Source organism: Aethina tumida, chromosome 4, assembly GCF_024364675.1.
Source record: "Aethina tumida isolate Nest 87 chromosome 4, icAetTumi1.1, whole genome shotgun sequence".
Classification (NCBI taxonomy): domain Eukaryota; kingdom Metazoa; phylum Arthropoda; class Insecta; order Coleoptera; family Nitidulidae; genus Aethina; species Aethina tumida.
The window spans coordinates 18234565-18254734 of NC_065438.1; the positions used below are offsets into that span (position 1 = coordinate 18234565).

Sequence of the window (20170 nt, forward strand, 5' to 3'; positions counted from 1 at the left end):
TAAAAAATTTAAAAAATTTAAAAAATTTGAAAAATTTGAAAAATTTGAAAAATTTAAAAAATTTAATAAATTAAAATATTTTAAAAATTTTAAAAAAATAAAATTTAAAAAATTTTAAAAATTTAAAAAATTTAAAAAATGTAAAAAATTTAAAAAATTTAAAAAAATTAAAAAATTTAGAAAATTTAAAAAAATTAAAAAATTTAAAAAATTTGAAAAATTTAAAAAATTTGAAAAATTTAAAAAATTTGAAAAATTTAAAAAATTTGAAAAATTTAAAAAATTTGAAAAATTTAAAAAATTTGAAAAATTTGGAAAATTTTAAAAATTCGAAAAATTTGGAATATTTGAAAAATTCGAAAAATTTGAAAAATTTGAAAAATTTGAAAAATTTGAAAAATTTGAAAAATTTGAAAAATTTGAAAAATTTGAAAAATTTGAAAAATTTGAAAAATTTGAAGAATTTGAAGAATTTGAAAAATTTGAATTATTTGAAAGATTTGAAAAATTTGAAAAATTCGAGAACTTTTAAAAATTTTAAAAATTTTAAATAAACCTTAAGAATTTTAAAATTATAAAAAATTTTAAATAAATCTTGAAAATTTTGAAAAATATGAAAAATTTTGAAAATTGAATTAAAAATTTTAAATAAATTTTGAAAACTTAAAAAATATAAAATTTTAAAAAATTTAAAATTTTAAGAAATTTAAAAAATATAAAAAATTTAAAAAAGTTAAAAAATTTAAAAAATTTAAAAAGTTAAAAAATTTAAAAAATTTGAAAAATTTGAAAAATTTGAAAAATTTAAAAAATTTGAAAAATTTGAAAAATTTGAAAAAATTTGAAAAATTTGAAAAACTAGACAAAAGAAAAATTCGAAAAATTTGAAAGATGAAAAAAGGGAAAAAAAGGAATACATACAATAAAAAATTAAGTAGGTATGTGATGAAATAGCCTCAAATTGTATTTATTTGTGTATTCATGAAGTAATAACTATTTATACATACGCAAATGGTTTTAAAATATCTCAAAATTGTATAGAAATCTTAATCGTTGTCAAATTTAAAATTTGCCACAGATGGTAAAACAAAGGAAGTCAGGCAACGCCGACCCTAACCAACAATATGAAGTGAACTAACCTTAAAGGATATTTAAAATCGAAAACATGAATAAAATTCCAACTTTTCTCGCAAGTCGGGTGTTCTCCAACGCAATTAAGTATGTAACGTACCTTCCCCCTAATTATTTTTAAACGTCCAATTTCAGGCGCACCATTCATCAAACGAGACAGTTGCGTGGAACCAAAACTTACGAGGGAGAAGGCAAAACCACCCTTAATATATTGAATAAAGAGGCCGATGTTGGTCTAATGATAGACGCATTTAGTCAAGTATACTGTGCATGCACAGGGGTTACATAACAGTACTTTGTAATTGTTTTAGGTTGGCTTTCGACTGAACAATGGCATTACAATTTTGGGACCTATGGTGATTTTTCCTAGGTAAATATGTAAAAGTTAATGAGCAACATTAAGAATACCACAGGATGGCTTTTTAGGTCCGTTTTGTCGTGGAACATAAGAGACTTGAATGACATAAATGAGGAGTCATTGAGTTTATTTAAAATACTAGAACCGAAAGTAGACATATTAGTAATAGGCATAGGGGATAAAACTGAGAACTTTGATTTTATGCATCAGTTAATGCCGTTTTCAAAGAAATTCAAAATATCATTTGAGGTGTTGCCTACAGAACCAGCTTGTTCAACTTTTAATTTTTTGAATGCTGAGGGACGAAATGTAGCTGCGTGTATGATCCCCCCTATGGATATAAAGACAACTGATGATGATGAATTAAACACAAAACTGAGATATGCCGAACTCTATGGCCCAGACTAACTACTGATATTCATGTATGAACAACTAGGTAATTAAATAAAATAAATGTTATTTATTTATAGCTTTTTATTAATAAAATATTGTATATACAAAACTTATTACTAATACTTGAATACCTCAATGATCAATAATAATCAACTCATCAATGCCCCAGTCTTCATAGGACTGATCAGGCAAATACCTCCTAATAATGATGGGAATTTTACGCTGCTTCAACTCTTTCATTGCGATTTGTAGAGGGTCAGTTTCTCCGTCCAGTTCCACCATAACAGGTGCACACATGGCTATTTGCAGTGCCCGAGTACCTAAAACCAAAAGCCTGCATCCAACACACTAAAATTAACTTCTGTATATTTACCTAAGACCCGAGCCCTTTCGTATTTAGTCATGTACTTGGTGGTTATTCTTTTATTTTTGGGTACACCTCCCCCTGCTTGTCCTGGGGCCAAAATATCGATGTTGTCGCCTTCCTCCTCCGGTTGCTCAAGTTCTTCGATGTTGTCGTCCTCAACATCGTCGTCGAAGTCGTCGCGCACATCATTATCGTCGTATTCGTCGTCCGCCATAATTTAATAGTTGTATCAAAGCAGAACAACAAACAAAACGAGGTGCACAACAAGGAACAACACGCTTCTAGAAAACAGTGCTTTCAATGTGAAGTTAGCAATCTTGTGGCGGCGGTGGAGGGGAGACTGAAGTTTCACCACTTGGTGTAATATATAGGGCCCATTTTATCCCCCCACAACTAAATACGTTAACTGGAGGCAACATTTTACAAATGTACGTTTTAATTTTGAGCTTAATAAGAAAAAAAAAAATGATCCAACTTCATGTCGACTAAAGAACCTAACCACACATTTTCAAATGTATGATACGGTGGTTTGCTAGTTTTTTTTGTAAAAATGAATTTCTACTATTACAATTTGTGCCATGTGTGCAAAACACATACGAAGGAATTGCGCCGTTGTTCGTCGTGCAAATTGATGAGCTACTGCGGTAGGGAGCATCAAATCGACGATTGGAAGAACCACAGAAAGTTGTGCAAAATTCTTCGAAACCTAAGACTGAACAATAGCGAAATAGATAATTACCAACAGCTGTCCGATTACAAGACTAGGTTTCAGCTGTTGACAACGTCGTTGTTGAAACGACAATTAAAGAAATTCGAAACGCAGATTATGATGTTTCCAAGGATATGTAATGTGTGTTTTTCTATGAATAATTTGTTTGATTGCGAGGACTGTCTGAATGTGTACTATTGCAGTGATGAACACCAAAAGGAAGACACAGCTCATGCAAGATATTGTCCTTTGTTGAAACTATGTATGGATACTGAGTGTTATATGTATTTCAATAAAATTCCAAACATGGAACCCAGCAGTGTGCCATTTTGCACTGAATTCCCTGACTCTGTTGAAGGTTTCATGTCCTTGCTAAACTACACTAAAGACTTTCCAACAAGGGAAGATCACATTAAGTATATCGTAAAAGCTGATTATGTAGTACCATTTGCAAATTTCATTAATGTATTAAAGGTCTGTGATAAATTAGATAGTGCTGAATTAGTTATTCACTTAGCTGGTGCAGAAAATTATGAACAATGCATAGATTGGCTGTTCACTTTTGAATGTCTATTCCACTGGATGCACAATTTGAGGCAAATCAAAGTAATGCTAATAGGACCAGAACTGATTATTGAAAGTAAAAAGACTGATTTTGATTTTGTCTTATGCTCCTACTGTAAAACAGTGAAAAGAAAGGCACAAATCACCTGTTACAACAATTTCTATGTTGATGTCATCAAAACCATTGAAAAACCAACATTTGTAGTTGCATTTAACAGTGGCATCCACATGAATGAAAAATATCCCCTTATTGATACATGGGAAACCAGTTTAAAAAGTTTAATTCACTATCCTGATATTCCACTTCTATTAACTGCCTATGCTGATGATGAATTAACCAGTGATCTACAAAGACTGAAGAAAATTGAACCAAACTTAGATGTCCTGTACTATGGACGAAATCCCATGAGTAGTATTAGACCCATCAGAAACTTTGTCACTGACGGCGTTCCAATCTTCTATATACAAGAGTTTGCTGCTATCGTCTGCAGTCGAGAATAATGTTGATATTGTGTTCAGTCATTTTATATGCTTTAATGAAAATTGTTTAATGTGAATCTCTGTTTTGTTATTTTGCCATTTTTACACATAGTGTGATAATTATAAGTTCTAATGTATTTTTTTATATGTATTTTCAAATAAAGTTTCTTCTAAAGAATGTTACTGGAATATTATTGTACACACACAATCTCAATGTATAATGAAATTAATCTGGAACTAAATAAGTACCTCAGTCTAACTTAGAAATATTTGTTCACACATGTCAATTTTCCGAGGGTTTAATTAAATAATCAGTGATCAACAAAGACTGAGGGAAATTGAAACAAACTTAGATATTCTATTCTATGGACGAAATCCCATGAGTAGTATTAGACCCATCAGAAATTTCGTCACTGATGGTGTTTCTTATACATCTATATATAAGAGTTTGCTGTTATCGTCTGCAGACGAAAATAAAGTTTCTTCTAAAGAATATTATTGTATACACACTATCTAAATGTAAAATAAAATTACTCTGGAACTAAATAAGTATTTGTATGCAGCTTTAAACCACATGTCAATTTCATGAAAATATTTAATAAGAGTCCAACTCAAAACTACATAAAATTTAGATAATTATTAGTAAACTTGTTGAATTATAAACTATTATACATGATCTTCTATTTTCGTACATATGTAAATTTATATATCATTAAATAATAAATATGTGTTTGGATATGCCAATTTTTCGAGGGTTTAATTAAATATTTAATAAGCAATTTGTTTGTCATGTCCTTTTAAATCATTAAAGGACTGTAATGTAATGTGATAGTGGTGACTTAGGTATTCATTTAACTGGTGCAGAAAATTATGAACAACTTATAGATTGGCTGTTCTCATTAGAATGTTTTTTCTACTGAATGCACAATTTGAATTCGATTTTGTCTTATGCTCTTACTGTAAAACAGTGAAATAAAAGGCACAAATCACCTGCTAGAACAATGTCTATATCGATATAATCAAAATTTTTGAAAAACCAACAGTGGTAATGGCATTTAACAGTAGCATCCATATGAATGAAAGCTATGCCCTTTTTGATACATGGGAAACCAGTTTCACTACCCTGATGTTCCACTTCTATGTCCATATTGATGTATTATTTAATGATCTACGAAGATAGGAAAATTGATATAAACTTCATGACTTATTCAATGAACGTAATCTCATGAGTAGTATTAGACCCATCAGAAATTTCATCACTGTCGGTGTTCCAATCTTCTGTAAACAAGAGTTTGCTGCTATTGTCTGCACACGAGAATAATGTTGATATTGTGTTCAGTCATTTTATAAAATTTAAAGAAAATTATTTAATATGGTTATTTTTATAGATTTTCAAATAGTTTCTAGTAAAGGATGTTATTGAAATCATACACACTCTATCTAAATATAAAATAAAATTACTCCAGAAACAAATAAGTACATGTATGCAGTTTTAAATAATTTATTAATTTCATATAAAAATCTTATAAGAATCAACTTTAGAATCAGAAAAAAATTAGGTAATTGTGTGTGTAAACCTGTAGAATTATACACTATTATACATGGTCTTTTATTTTCTTACGTATCATGTATAATTACACAAATTTATATATAATTAAATAATAAATATATGTTCGTATATGCCTATTTTTCTCGGGTACAATTAAATATTTAGTAAACATTTCATTTGTCTTTGTGTAAAGATGGTATCAGGAAATAGCCAGTTAATAAAACTACTTATTGCTACTTGCATGTATTGAAAACTTTGTCACATGCTTGGACATATAATTAAATTGGTATTAAATATAAGGTAAGTAACATTGGACATTGGTTGAAATTAGATGCGTATAAAACAAGAGTCACACAACTACCACCATCAAAGCTAATTAAAACAACTGTCAAATTTTGAAGCATTTCTAGCTGACCCACTATTTTAAATATATTCAAATACCCAATCTCATTGATTAATTATTTGGTAGAGCTTGCAGATGTATTGTATCACATGATTTGCATAAAACACGAGAAAGTTACCTCTTGAATATTATAATTGCAACACTATATTTGAATTAGCTAATATTTGTATAGACACATAAAATTATTATGTGATTATGGAAATTAATTTTTATTCCGCTGAAAGTAAAAATGACTATATCAATTTTTTTGGTCGTTGTTTACTTTATGTGAATTGATTTAGACCTCGTTACGCATAAAACGACTATAATTTATTTATGTGCAAAAAATAATTGATGATCATTATCCTATTTCCTGAACAGGTTTATAGACCTTGGTTTTAACTATTCTTGTTAATTTCAATGTTTCACATAGAGCGTTAAATTATCTTATAATTAATTCATTTGAAATAAAGGACAAAATATCAATATAACTTCGTCCTGTAGACATCAAATAGACAAAAACAACAATAAACTTCTTTACATCAGAAAAAAGTAATTGTACAATTTCGTACGAATGCGCTCCTTTTAAAGCGGCGCCTTTTAATTTTCCACATTTCCCAATAACTCGTACGTTGACGTCCACAATTAACATTTATATCCATATACAACCTCCTGCAAGAATTTACGTAGCTAGAATCGCATAAATCTCGCGTTCATAAGACGTTTTCAATCAGCCAATCACCTTGACACAATAATCAACTTCTCTTTCGCATCGAACGCGTTAATTCGGTTAAAACAGTAATTAATGCACGAATCCCACCCCGAACGCTGTCGATATTCGGCGGTGGTGAAGTGGTGAACGTGTGGCGGAGCGTTTTCGGCGTTTTTGCCGTGGTTCCAATCCAAATGACCGGCATCGTCGTACCCCTACCCCGCAGGAAGGATCGAAAGTAAAATTGTCGTAATGGAAACGGCACCGCTCAGTCAGTTTCAACTTCGGTCAGCAGGAGGATCAAGTCGAACACTTCGAGTAAGTACCCATTTACTATGTTGTAGTAAATTAATTGAAAGAAAATATTTGATGACTTCATAATTAATTTATTGTATTTATATTGATGAAAATTTATTTTTTTTTTTAATTGAATTTAAGTGTTTTAAATTTCTGTTGTTCTAGTTAAATTTGTTAATGCTGCACTATTTATTGCAAAACAAATAATTTAGTGGTTCACTTCCACAGATAATCGAATGAGTGAACGTTAGATTTGCGAAACAGCAAAGGTTCACATAAATCGTAAACCTTGATTTTCTTAATTAACTAACAATAGACAATTTATTTTTGAGAAGTAAATGTTTTTTTATAATTATTCAATTTTAATAATGATAAAAAACAATAATTTTAAATATTTCTCATATAAATTTGTATAATTAAATTATTACAGACAACAGAAAAAATCAAATTATATTTTAAGAATAAATTATAAATATTAACAAAGAATTTATTTACAGTATTAAGTATACATTTATAATTGTAAATTTAGCCTTTATCCAACTAAAAATGAACAATATATTTTTAAGAAATAAATATTTTTATAATTATTCAAATTTATTAATTATAAATATCGGTGGTTTTAAATATTCCTCATATAAAATTGTGTAATTAAATTATTTTAGAAAACAGATACACTTCTAATTATAAATTTACCCTTTATCCAACTAACAATGGACAATTTATTTTTGTGAATTAAATATTTTTAAAATTATTCAAATATATTAATTGTAAACATTAGTGATTTTAAATATTCCTCGTATAAAATGTTATATTTAAATTATTACAGGAAAGAAAAAAAAATCAAATTATATTTTAAGAATAGATTATAAAAATTAACAAAGAATTTATTTACTGTAAATATTAAATAAACAGTTCAAAATATAAATTTAGCGTTTATCCAACTAATAATGGACCACCTATTTTTGAGAAATAAATAATTTTTTATTATTAAAATTTATTAATAAATATTAATGATTTTAAATATTCCTCATATAATTGAATAATTAAATTAATACAGAAAAAATATCAAATTAAATTTTAAGAATAAATTATAAAAATTAACAATGAATTTCTTTATAAGTATTAAATATATACTTCTCATGTATTTTTGAGAAATAAATATTTTTTTATAATTATTCAAACTTATTAATTATTAATATCATTCCTCATATAAAATTGTATAATTAAATTATTACAGAACTCAGAAAAAAATTTAAAATTATAGTTTAAGAATAAATTATAAAAATTAATAAAGAATTTATTTATAGTATGTATTAAATATACACTTCTAACTATAAATTTAGCCTTTATACAACTAACAATGGACAATTTATATTTGGGAAATAATTATTTTTAATATTATTCAAATTTATTAATTATAAATATCCTTATACAAAATTGGTAATTAAATTATTAAAGATTTAAAAAATTCAAATTATATTTTAACAATAAATTGTAAAAATTAACAAAGATTTTTTTAAGTAAGTATTAAATATACACTTCTAATTAAAAATATATTTTTATAATTGTTCAAATTTATTAATTATAAACATCAGTAATTTTAAATATTTCTCATATAAAATGGTATAATTAAAACGGAAATAGAAAAAAATCAAATTATACTTTAAGAATAAATTATAAAAATTAACAAAGAATTTATTTACAATAAGTATTAAATATACACTGGCAATTATAAATTTAACTTTTATTTAATAATTTTAATATATTTACATGTACAGATGAATTATAATTAATAAATAAAAATAATTTTAAATACATTAAAAAAATATAAAAATAAAAAAATTATTCATCAAGAATAAATTGCAACAAATTACAAAATTATTATAAATATTTTGCCATAAATATATACTACTAAATATATATTTTCTTGCTTCTTTGTTTAATTTTTATCAATGAAATTTTGTTTGAAATTAATATCTTATTGTTGCGGTTTACAAATGTACACATTTTACTCATTTTTAATTTACGTAACCTGCCCCCGGAGGCTATTAAACAAAAACTCCTCGGTTATATCACAAGTCAATCATTTTAGTCAGTGACCTCTTACAATATGTAAATTCGTAATGGTTACCGACAATAAGCGTCAACAAAAGGTGAACAAGTTTTTGTACCGAGCACAAATGACTGGCAGATCTATTACAAAGAATAAAAAAAAAATTCCACTACGACCGAAGACCTTGATGGTCCTTTTCCAAGCACCGCGTTTATGTACTCAACTGATAATGACTTCAGAATGGCTAAATTGATCATCTTGACCGTCTTGGCCGTCGTCTCCGGCGCTTGGTGCTACTCAGCCGGCGCCCCGGAATCGGTGTGCGACGACATGACCCCCAAACATCCGGTGGAGCCGCAGAAATCCAAGCTTCCTTACACCGTGTCCGTGAACAAGAAGGAAGTGAATGCCGGCGACGTCGTTGAGATCACCGTCGGCGGTAAACCATTCAAGGGGGTGTTGCTGCAGGTCAGAGAGGGAAACAAGGCGGTGGGAAGCTTTTTGATCCCCGACGATGACAAGTACACCAAAGCCATCACTTGCCACGGAAACAAGGGCGTAAGTTCAAATAATTTATTTAATTCTTATGGCTCAATTTGGTTATTTTTGTTATTTCAGAGTGCCGCCACCCACAAGAACTCGACCGACAAGAAAGATCTGGTGTTCAAATGGAAGGCTCCCCAGGCTTCAGGAAACTATGTAGTCTAGTAAGTTACTCAAGCAATCAGCTTTCAGGTTGATTAATTGGTGTTATTTTAGCCTCACTGCTGCTCAAGATGGAGGAGTCTTCTGGGTGGCCAAACCAACCCAGACCATTAAAGTAAAATAAATGTTAACTGTCGATAGTTTTATGTTTTAAGATTTTAACCACGTGAGTTGTGATTTTCAAATATATTATATATTTTAATTTCACTCAGTCTTTTCTTCCTAGAGGCATAAAGATAGTTTGCAGGTAATTTATTTCGCTTTGGTTATAAATATAATGAAATTAAACTTTATATTTGTTTAGTCTTTTGCATATTCATGAAATCATGAATGAAAACCAAGTGACAACTTTATTTTTGTACTTTTTAAAACAATTTACAATGATCCATCAAATACAAGTTTAGAAAGATGATGAATGAATAAAAAAAAATTAAAAACATTGGAAAAATAACTGAACACGCTCAACAAAGGTGAGTCTAATGAAGCCAAAAGAGTCGTTATAACAATCAAGCCTTTTTAAAATTTTAAAAGTATTCAATAGTCGTCAGTAATAATACTTCATTATCAAACAAAGTTAAAAGGATACATTGGTATAAGGAGACCCTTTTGAAGGTAATCAATAAATTAAAACCCTACACGCTGACAGACAGTCTATATGCTACATCAATTTAGAACCGTTCAAAAATCTCGAAAGTCCATGTTACATATAAACAGATCAGCTTAATCGCATAGTAAAATATTTATAATAGTAATACGATTATTTTAGTATGGAGTCAACAGAACTTCCATCTATTGCCGCACTCATTGCATAAAACAAACGTTGTCATAGGTTCATCGGACGATCTGGTCTGCAGCTGATTGTAAGTACAATTCCTCTTCTTGCACTTGCCGCACTTCAGCATGTCGGTTTTGGTGCCCTGCGCAGTGGCCAGTTGCGCATCGTTTATCGCTTCTTTGGTGAATTTTTCGCGCAGCTGCTTCACCTCGTCGTTGGCCATCTCTTCGGCCGTCATCGTCGCCAGTCGCGACGCCGAAATCGCACCGACGCGGAAGTTTGTGCGCAACGTCGGGTTCTTCGGGTCTTTCAGATTCGCTATTCTCGAGCGCACGCGATTCTTGTAACGCATGTCCGTGTTCTTGAATTCCGAGAATATCGCCTCCTCCAGTTCTTCGGCCAGCTCCTCGGGCGTCGCACAACCTGAAGATTTTAGTCTGTTAAGTCTCAACGTACAAAATAACAGATGTAATGGGATACTAGCTACTAAATTATATAATAAGTATTATCGTTTGTTATGTAAACTAGACTGACGGGTGTATTTAATTACAATTCTTAAGCCTTATCATTGTTTTGCTGATTACATTTTGGGCATAGATAAGTAATGGCTTAACAACAGGAAGCGAGTGTTACAAACAGATTTTTTTCAGTATTGCAAACCAGTTTACCTTCAAAATCTTCTGATTTTGAGTCTGTGCTGATAGCTGCAGCCAACATTTCCCTGCACTTTAAGCGAACTGAGTCTGTGGTATTGGAACTGACTGGTGGGAAGGATGCAGGCAACTTTCTCTCCTTGTCCCTCTCCTTTTCCTCTTTAGCTGGCTTTTTCTCCTCCTTGCCTTCCTTTTTACTAGACTTAGAGGAGCTGCTCGAGGATTCCTTTGTGTTCGAGCCAGAGAGGAACTTTTTCCAGTTTTTAATTAGTGTCTTCGACAGGCTAATGACTTCATCATCTTTGCTCGACTTCCTCAGAGCATTAACTGTCATGCCGATGCGGGTCTTGGTCAGAACCTCCAGGTTGATGTCCAACCTCTGCAGTTCCTTAAGAAGGTCCAGCGCCTGTTCCTGACCCTAAAAAAACAAACATTCAAATTTCCCGCCAACGCAACTAAAACAAGCTATGCCGCTTGTTTATGAAACGAAGAAACATAAGCGATTCGCACGTGATTTATGTTTTACATAAGTGCAGGAAGAAACCGGCAAATGCATGCGTCCACATTAAAAACGGAACCGGGTCCCTGCACACGGTTAATAATAACTTACACTTCCATCTTCTGACGTCATTTTACTGAGTTTTTTCTGAATCCTCATAACGTCCTCCTCGACACTCATTTTGTGTGTTGTTTACGAGATGTGCGGCAGGTGAACACGGAACGACGTATACAAAAACGGGACGCAAGTAATGGTGACGCCAAAATGACCGTACGTGGCCCCAACGATGCACAATCTGAATCAGCGGCTGACCCGATGCGGCGTGCAAAGGAGGAGGGGGGCCGACCGTTGCGAACAGGTTACGCATGCGCACTGTCCGGCATTGATTATTCTTGAAAAATTTAATACGAATTAATGCTTATTATAAATTTAGACGTTTATATTTCAACGTTTGTTTCTGTTGTTAGATAATACGCACCTTGTTGATTAATAAATTTTTGAATTTTATTTGCACGATTTGAATTGGTGTTTTCACAGTGGCGTACCGTTCGTGTAGGTTCCCGAAATTTTGGGTATATTTTTCATTAGGTCCATGCCTGATTGTTTTTTTAAAAACAGTGATTTGTATGACCGAATTGATTAATTTTTAATGGACAAGTAGAGATTTCATTTACTGATTCTTCTAACTTGTCTGTTTATAAAAACCATTTTTTTATTAGGCATTTTTTATGTATTTTCAATTGAATGTGTTATTTCATATTTGTTAATATCAATAAAACTTATTCTTAGCATCTTAAGTTTTTATTAATGTCAGTAGAAAACGTATAGAATGTCGAAATATATTTTATATAATTAAATTTTAAATTAAATTCTTTTATGAAATATCTTAATAAAATGTTTAATTTTAAAATCTTGTGCTATTTTTTCGACTACTACTAAACTTATCCTCCTCTAACCCATACAGAATTAACTTTTTTAGCCACGTCAAAATAAAAACTATATTCTTATTTTATATAATGACAAAGACACAGGCAAAGACCAACATATTAGTTTAAAGCATATATAGGTGCTGGGGTTGTTGACCATGTCAAAGAGTGGTTTTTAATCAAAAATACGAGGAGTTGGATAAAAATGGTGATGGAAGACTTGGGGGAATGATATTTTGTCAATAGCAATAATAGCAATAATTAAGTAAATCAGTATCCAACTATTTTATATTAATTACAACTAATTAAATTTTAATGAAATGCTGATGAAGAAGTGGACCATTTGTTTGTTTCTAGTGATGATGGTCATGATCATGTGTCAGATATAGGTATCCAATTGAGGTAGAATTTTATTTAAAGACCCCCTATTTGTTTATTTATATTTAATCCTTAATTCAGGTAATAAATATAAATTGTGACATTTATTATACCCAATATTTGTATTTGAACCCGTTTATTTACGTAATCCTTTGGTCGAGCCGCCACTGTTATCCAAAATCGAATCTACAGACGAGAAGAATCCGCATTACGGTGTTTGTGATAATGATGTGATACGATTTTTACACCGAGTTGAAATAAAAATTTACATCACCTATACATTAAATAGATGGTTCTTTTGAACGAACAACTTTTTTATTCAACATTTTATTTTCAAATATGTTTCGAATCACTTTAGGTTTGACGAGGTTAAGCGGAGCAATACCTAATTTCGGCTTAAAAAATGCAATATTTAAACAGGTAACATAATAGCATATTGATTTTACATAAATTTTCAATAGTTCTCCTTCAGGTGAAACAGAAAAATAATCAATATTACATGAGAAAATTATACAGCACTTCAAGAACACAAAATGTTTATTTAGTTGATGAAGACTCAGACAATGAAAATAAAGTTTACAGCGTCAACAGATACAGTAACCGTACTTACACTTGTGGAGAGCTTAGGAGTAAAAACGTGGGTGAAACTGTTGAACTGAATGGTTGGTTACAGTTTCAAAGAATGAACAAATTCATTATATTGCGTGACAGTTATGGAGAAACCCAACTTGTTGTCAATGACAAAGTGAGTACTGTATAGTCTGATGCACTATTTAATATAGCTAGTTCTGCTTGTAGGATACTGAGTTACAAAAATTAATTTCAGACATTCCACTGGAATCAATTATAAAGGTTAAAGGAACAGTATTATCCCGTCCCACTGAAATGTACAATAAAAAGCAGGCGACTGGTGAAGTGGAGGTGTTGGTGGATGAGCTGAAAGTATTAAACGCCAGCAAGGATAATTTACCATTCAACATCCGTGAGTTCCAAAAGGCAAAGGAGTCCTTAAGGATGCAATACAGATATCTGGACCTCCGGTTTCCACAAATGCAGAGGAACCTGAGGGTCAGGTCGCAAATGTTAATGAAAATGAGGGAGTTCTTGGTCAACAGTCACTTTGTGGATGTGGAAACGCCAACCCTATTTAAAGCCACTCCTGGGGTAACTATAAATTCGTCTCCTAAGTTATGTGTGGCCTAAACTGGGTGTTTCATTGCAGGGCGCCCAGGAGTTCGTGGTGCCTACAAAATTTCCCGGCCTCTTCTATTCTTTAGTCCAGAGCCCCCAGCAGTTCAAACAGATGTTGATGGCCGGGGCTTTGGACCGCTACTTCCAGATAGCTCGTTGTTATCGTGACGAAGGCAGCCGGCCCGACCGTCAGCCGGAGTTCACGCAACTCGACATAGAGCTGTCGTTCACTGATCTCGATAAAGTATTAACCCTCATTGAGGAACTACTTGGCTATTCGTGGCCCAAGTTCCACAGCCCTCTACCGACGAAGTTCAACAGGATGTCGTTTGAGGAGGCGATGGAGTCTTACGGGACTGACCAACCGGACGTCCGATTCGATTTTAAGGTTTGTCCAGTTTCAGTGGTCGTTAACAGTTATGTAATTGTAGTCTTTGGTTCCAGCTTCAAAACTGCACTGATATTTTAGGGTTAAACTCGAAATTAGTTGGTGACAATAAAGATTTTGGTGCGTATTACCTGCAGTTCCCCAAGGAGTACGCCAACTTGAGCAAATCTGTTAAGGAAAACATGTCCAAAGTCGCAGTCAAGTACCCTTCAGTAAAATTTCTACAAAACAAAGTTCCTAACGCAAAAGAATGGTGTTCCAAGGTGGCAAAACTGTTGGGCGACAAAGTTACCCACAGATTCACTGAAGAGCACAAACTAAAGGACGAATCAATTTTATTTATGGCCTACGGAAATAAACGAGACGTCGTAAGCCTTTACTTCACAAGTTTCATCTTGTTGTACACACTATTGTCGTTTTAGTTGACTCTGTTGGGCAAAATAAGACTGGAATACGTGAACTTCTTGGAGAGCTTGGGGGTGACAATCAGAAAGAAGGGTTTCCACTTCCTTTGGGTGGTAGACTTTCCGCTTTTCGAACTGGATGATGACGGTAACTTGGCTTCGCCCCATCATCCGTTCACTGCACCCCACCCAAGTGACATTCACCTTTTAAAAAGCAATCCCTTAAAAGTATAACAATTAATTAGTGTCTTGACATATTTTAATGGTTTATATTTTTAGATTAGAGCCTTATCTTATGATCTAGTGTTAAACGGCAACGAAGTAGGAGGCGGATCCATTCGTATCCACGATCCGGTTTTACAAGAAACTATTTTGAATATGCTTAAAATAGACAAAAGCTCACTGCAACACATAATTGATATGCTTGCTTCAGGTTGTCCGCCTCATGGAGGCATAGCACTAGGCCTTGACAGACTTCTCTCCTTCGTCCTTAATACTACAAGCATTCGAGATGTAATCGCTTTTCCTAAAACTTTTGACGGTAAAGATCCTGTTAGTGGGGCCCCTTCACCTCTTACAGAGAAAGATCAAAGAATTTATCATATTCAGCCTTTAAACAATGATAATAAAAGCTAACTTTTTATGCTTTAATTGACTTTATTTCTACTTAAACCCAAGCGCTTTAGGGAGTCTTTTATTGTTGAAATTAAAATCAAAATGTTGACCTTATAAAATTTGTTACTTATTTTATATAAATAAAATATGTTAAGAACGTTTTATTTGTTGACTTTTATTAAAAAAACTTACTTATAACGAATTTAAAATAACCAATATCCATTTATTAGCATAAAAATATATTAAAAATATTTTAAAACTACTTTAAAAATAATGTGTATATACAGTATTTAAGCTTAGGGTTTAATTTGGCGATTCCTGTCGCAAACATTCGACGTCGTTGAAAACGACCTGAGCTCCGCCACCGCAAGTCGGCACAATATCAGCCTTATACAACTTGGTCTCCATTTCGCCGTCGGTGTCTGCTTCCTGGGCAATTAGACAGTACTTGGATTGTTTGGGATTGATGACGTCTTCAGCCTTGCTCAGTTTGGTAACCGACTTACGCTTCTTCATGCTGGGCTGTAGAACAGTACCCAACGGCACGGGCTTAACAGCGTTGTGTTCCAACCAGACTTCGCCCACTGATCTGGATCGTCTTTTGTTGGCTGGCGTCGAGGTTGAGACCAAGTTTCTGCCCCTGTGCGGAGTTTGATTCTCCTTTTCACGTTCCCTGTGTTTCTCGATTAGGTGCGTGATTTTATTCGGCTGGGACTCGATTTCGGTTATGTCTTGGGTCACCACCAATTCACTGTCGATCACCTCCTTTATTTTCATCAGCTTTTGGTCCTTCGCTTTAGTGTTCGCGTTCATGTATTCACGTTGTCGTCTCAGCTTCGCATCTAGTTCCTGGGTGTGCTTCTCTCTCTGCAGTTCCAATTTTTGCTTCTGCTTTTCCTTTTCCAAGTGGTTAATGTTGATTTGTCGGTCTTTTTCGTTTAGTTTGTTCTGTAGCTCGCGTATTTTGCTTTCCATGGTGGCAAGTTTGGATGACAATGAGTCGTTATTGTTTTCCAAATCAGTTATCTTACATCTGTAGTTATTGCTTTGAGACCTCTCTTTTTGAATGACTGCCTTCAAACTTTTTATTTCGGTTTTGCTCAGTATAGAGTCCTTATCCAAATCCACCAGCCTGCTCCTGACCTCCTTTTCTTTCTGACTTATCTCTCTGTCGAAAGGTATGGACCTTTTCTTTCTAGCCCTTAGGCACTCAATAATCCTATTTAATTGTACTCCAAAGGCCTCTGGATCATCTATATTGAACTCTTTTCTTGGAATGGACGGTAACATGCTAATTGGGGCATCTTTAGTTTTAGTAACTGATCTCGGAGTGGTTCCATTCTGTGCGGACGGCTTCATTCGTATCGGCGTGTTTTTAATTTCAGACCTGACTATTTTTACGTCCTGCGAAATCTCAGCAAACTTCATAACTTGCAGGTTTTCTTCAAAATCATCAACTGTGGGGTTTATGCAAATCATCATTTGGACAGATCCCTCTCCTTCAAAATAGTTTTTAAATAGAAGCGTCAGTTTGTTGTCTCTGTAGGGGACCAGTCTATTGCTCTTCTTCATTTGATTCTCCCTTAAAATGTCTATGCAATTTCTTAACGCCATGAGCGAGTTGTTAATGCTGCTGGCCTCTTTTAGCCTTGTTCCAGTGTTTTGAGTCCTGTTGGTCCTCTCAGAGCCAGCCAAATCTACCAAACTCAACTGGGACACCTGCATGTGATTCCCTTCAGGAATCATGGGTTCCCCATTGTGATTTATTGTTTGTTGCTCTATTTGCACAACCCTTATATTGAAAATCGAATGGCTGCGGCTAGAAACAGCGTTCAAGGCTGTGTCACCCATTCTCTTCCTATTTTGCCCAGTGTTAAACACATCAAAGGCCTCCTCCGCCGATTTTACTTCTATTTCAATTACCCCATTCACGTACATGTTTTTGTTGCAGTCTTCGCGAAGTATTTTCGATTGCAGGGACTTTCCTCTTGTGTCGTCCAAGAGGTCATACACTGTGTTGTTGTAGATTTCAACATAGCTCACGAAAACTGCAAACTGACTTCCTTCATTCAAGACTGGGACTTTAACGCCATCATTCTCATAAATCACTTTTTCTGACTGTTTACCTTTATATCCTTTATTTGTTCTGTTTGACTTGATATGGTCCTGTAGGGCTTCGCTTTCTGATTGCACCTCAAATCCATTCATCCTGTCTGGCTTGATTACAAATTTCGGCGTTTGGCTGTCCTGTATTGTGTTAAACAAGGTATAGATACATCTCGGCATTATTCCCGGATTCTTAACATCACCAGTCAGGGTGTATGTTTTACCAGAACCGGTCACCCCATATGTGAACAACAGGGCATTTTTGCCCTTGAGCAAGTCCTCCAGCAGGGGATAAGCGACATGGTCGAATATCTCCCTTTGGTACGAATACGAGGTGAAGACATGCTTGAACTTGTACGACAGTTCCCTTCGAGTCCCTACACACAAATAGAACATATAAAACCATTAAAATAAAGAAGCAAGTTATGTTACCTTTGGAATCGGGGGGTGTCGTCAACACCAACGTGTCCGGCGATATTAATTTCATACAAGCAGAATCTACATTGCCATTGAGAGGTTTCATTCGCAAAAAAACATGAACTGGATCTTTTAAGCTGTCTGAATTCGTTGACGAGTCGGATTTCTGCCTTTTCAGTCTTGGTGTGGTGAAATTGCTTGAGGGATTCATTTTTTTTCACTTATAAGTACTTTTAATCACAGATATATATTAATAGTGTAAAACGCTTTTTAAAATTAAATTCAAACGGTTTTGTTTGGCAGTTAAAAATATAGTGGCGCCCTCTTGTTAATTTACCAACTGTTTTAATATTAACAGAATTCTGTATTATAACTAGTATGTATATTTTTTAATTTATTTGTTTTTCTCAAAAACTTTTTAATAAAATTATTAACTCTTAATGTAAATAATTAGATAAACTACAATAATTAAGTTATTATGCCACTTTTATTAAATTACGAATATTCATAGAAAACCTTAATATAGGCAAACAACTGACATAGACAGGAATAAACCAGGAATCAAGGTCGAAGGGATATAATTTTGACATGTACTAATTGAAATATCAAGAATTTTAATTAAAGTAAATTTGCACAATGACAATCTTGTAGCCACACTTTCTATAATAATTTTAAAACTGAAAATATAGGGAGGTGGGTATTCTTAACTCATGCTTCTTGAATTTAAATATGCTTTTTTACATGTATTTTTTATATTATTACTTAGTTATTGAGGTAGAATTTAATTTTAATTAAATGTAACATTACTTTTTTAGGTAAGTTCAATTCAAAGTTAAAGAAAATAGATTTTGATTAATTATATTTATTACTTTTAATTGCCACTTAGTCATGATTGAATTTTTCAATATGAAAATGTTAATTAAAATCAAGCATAATACAAAAAGTTACAACAATCAGGAAATGTTTTTCTTAAATATATATTAAATAAAAGAAATAGAAAATTTGAATTTCAGATAGGACAACAGGATAGGAAAATCCTGTGAGAAGCTTTACAATTAAAATACAATTTTATTTACAACAATAATCATATTTAATAGATAGCAAATACTACACTTATACACACAATTAATTATTCATAATTTAGATCTCAGATTTATAAATTCGATTTTATTTATTTTGAAACATAGGAATCGTCTCAGAGTGAAGGCGATCCTATACTCTCATCCTACTATTAACAAATTTAATAAAATATGAGTATATAATGTTTGTAAATTGAGGAATTTTTCAGAGTTAATTTAATGAAAAATAAAAAACATGCAGAGTACTTATAATTATTTAAGGTGAAAGTGAATACTTGGTTAGATTACCTAAAAACCATACAAAAAATAAACAATTTCTGAAAATCTCAATTTTTACTTAATAAGAAACATATTAATATGTTTACAAATATACAAATTTAATGTAGCACTCATACTTAAAATGATAGGTTAAGAAATAATTGATAAGTAATTATAATTATCTTTTCCTTTCCATATAGTCTTATCGTCTTTCCAATGGTTCTAGTGGTTGGTCATTATACTCTAGATGCATCCATCGACATGATCAAAGAAGGAACATTTGAGAGAACTGACTATTTAATAACGCAAATTTTCATGGACACTGTAAAACTACTGATTCTTTAATAATTCTTATAAGAAGATTGGAGTTCTAACTTAATACTGATCCGCAGATTTTCGATTCGCGATTTTACTTATCCATGGAGAATATCAATTATTTTCAGAGCACCCTTTCTGATCTGCTTGGTAGAGTCTAATAATTTCATAATAATCACGAACAATTTAGGTTCAATAATAAAGAAAATCTAATTGAAGTTTGTCTTTGGAAAAATAATTATTTAGATTTTTAAAACAAAGATTTTAATAATTTAAAAACAATTTCTTGTTAATATAAAATCGGTTTTTTTAATCGAAATTTTGATTTCAGTTTTCATTTTTCTAATCAACAATTATATTAATTCCTTATTATAATACTTACGACAGCCATCAAGCGTTTGTTCATGAACAATTGTTGATTTGTACCATTTTTTAAACAAACGTAATATACATTATTATTTGTATT

General features: G+C 32.2%; 7 protein-coding genes across 7 annotated transcripts; 4 read left to right on the plus strand and 3 right to left on the minus strand.

The window, feature by feature from the left end:
- Positions 1 to 1091: 1091 nt before the first annotated feature.
- On the plus strand, positions 1092 to 1952 carry LOC109606341 (NADH dehydrogenase [ubiquinone] 1 alpha subcomplex assembly factor 3). Its single transcript, XM_020022898.2, has 4 exons — positions 1092 to 1218; positions 1267 to 1390; positions 1443 to 1501; positions 1558 to 1952. Exons 1-4 carry the CDS (start codon positions 1166 to 1168, stop codon positions 1895 to 1897), a joined length of 576 nt encoding a protein of 191 aa, XP_019878457.1. The 5' UTR covers positions 1092 to 1165; the 3' UTR covers positions 1898 to 1952.
- LOC109606340 (DNA-directed RNA polymerases I, II, and III subunit RPABC2) lies at positions 1950 to 2596 on the minus strand. The gene is made up of 2 exons (XM_020022897.2): positions 2256 to 2596; positions 1950 to 2202 (listed from the first exon to the last, which is right to left on the minus strand). Exons 1-2 carry the CDS (start codon positions 2461 to 2463, stop codon positions 2015 to 2017), a joined length of 396 nt encoding a protein of 131 aa, XP_019878456.1. The 5' UTR covers positions 2464 to 2596; the 3' UTR covers positions 1950 to 2014.
- A 76-nt stretch (positions 2597 to 2672) lies between these two features.
- Positions 2673 to 4180, plus strand: LOC109606338 (uncharacterized). The gene has a single exon (XM_020022895.2). The coding sequence runs from the start codon at positions 2800 to 2802 to the stop codon at positions 4021 to 4023; it is 1224 nt and encodes a 407-aa protein (XP_019878454.1). The 5' UTR covers positions 2673 to 2799; the 3' UTR covers positions 4024 to 4180.
- Positions 4181 to 6598: 2418 nt separating this feature from the next.
- LOC109606337 (putative defense protein Hdd11) lies at positions 6599 to 9907 on the plus strand. Its single transcript, XM_020022894.2, has 4 exons — positions 6599 to 6963; positions 9235 to 9553; positions 9614 to 9702; positions 9755 to 9907. Exons 2-4 carry the CDS (start codon positions 9236 to 9238, stop codon positions 9822 to 9824), a joined length of 477 nt encoding a protein of 158 aa, XP_019878453.1. The 5' UTR covers positions 6599 to 6963; position 9235; the 3' UTR covers positions 9825 to 9907.
- A 124-nt stretch (positions 9908 to 10031) lies between these two features.
- On the minus strand, positions 10032 to 11971 carry LOC109606336 (transcription elongation factor S-II). The gene is made up of 3 exons (XM_020022893.2): positions 11739 to 11971; positions 11144 to 11546; positions 10032 to 10898 (listed from the first exon to the last, which is right to left on the minus strand). Exons 1-3 carry the CDS (start codon positions 11805 to 11807, stop codon positions 10474 to 10476), a joined length of 897 nt encoding a protein of 298 aa, XP_019878452.1. The 5' UTR covers positions 11808 to 11971; the 3' UTR covers positions 10032 to 10473.
- Positions 11972 to 13127: 1156 nt separating this feature from the next.
- LOC109606344 (aspartate--tRNA ligase, mitochondrial) lies at positions 13128 to 15693 on the plus strand. Its single transcript, XM_020022901.2, has 7 exons — positions 13128 to 13351; positions 13404 to 13676; positions 13730 to 14095; positions 14154 to 14510; positions 14567 to 14878; positions 14933 to 15142; positions 15194 to 15693. The coding sequence occupies exons 1-7, from the start codon at positions 13271 to 13273 to the stop codon at positions 15548 to 15550; spliced, it is 1956 nt and encodes a 651-aa protein (XP_019878460.2). The 5' UTR covers positions 13128 to 13270; the 3' UTR covers positions 15551 to 15693.
- Positions 15685 to 18347, minus strand: LOC109606343 (kinesin-like protein KIF23). Its single transcript, XM_020022900.2, has 2 exons — positions 18068 to 18347; positions 15685 to 18012 (listed from the first exon to the last, which is right to left on the minus strand). The coding sequence occupies exons 1-2, from the start codon at positions 18261 to 18263 to the stop codon at positions 15833 to 15835; spliced, it is 2376 nt and encodes a 791-aa protein (XP_019878459.2). The 5' UTR covers positions 18264 to 18347; the 3' UTR covers positions 15685 to 15832.
- Positions 18348 to 20170: the final 1823 nt, after the last annotated feature.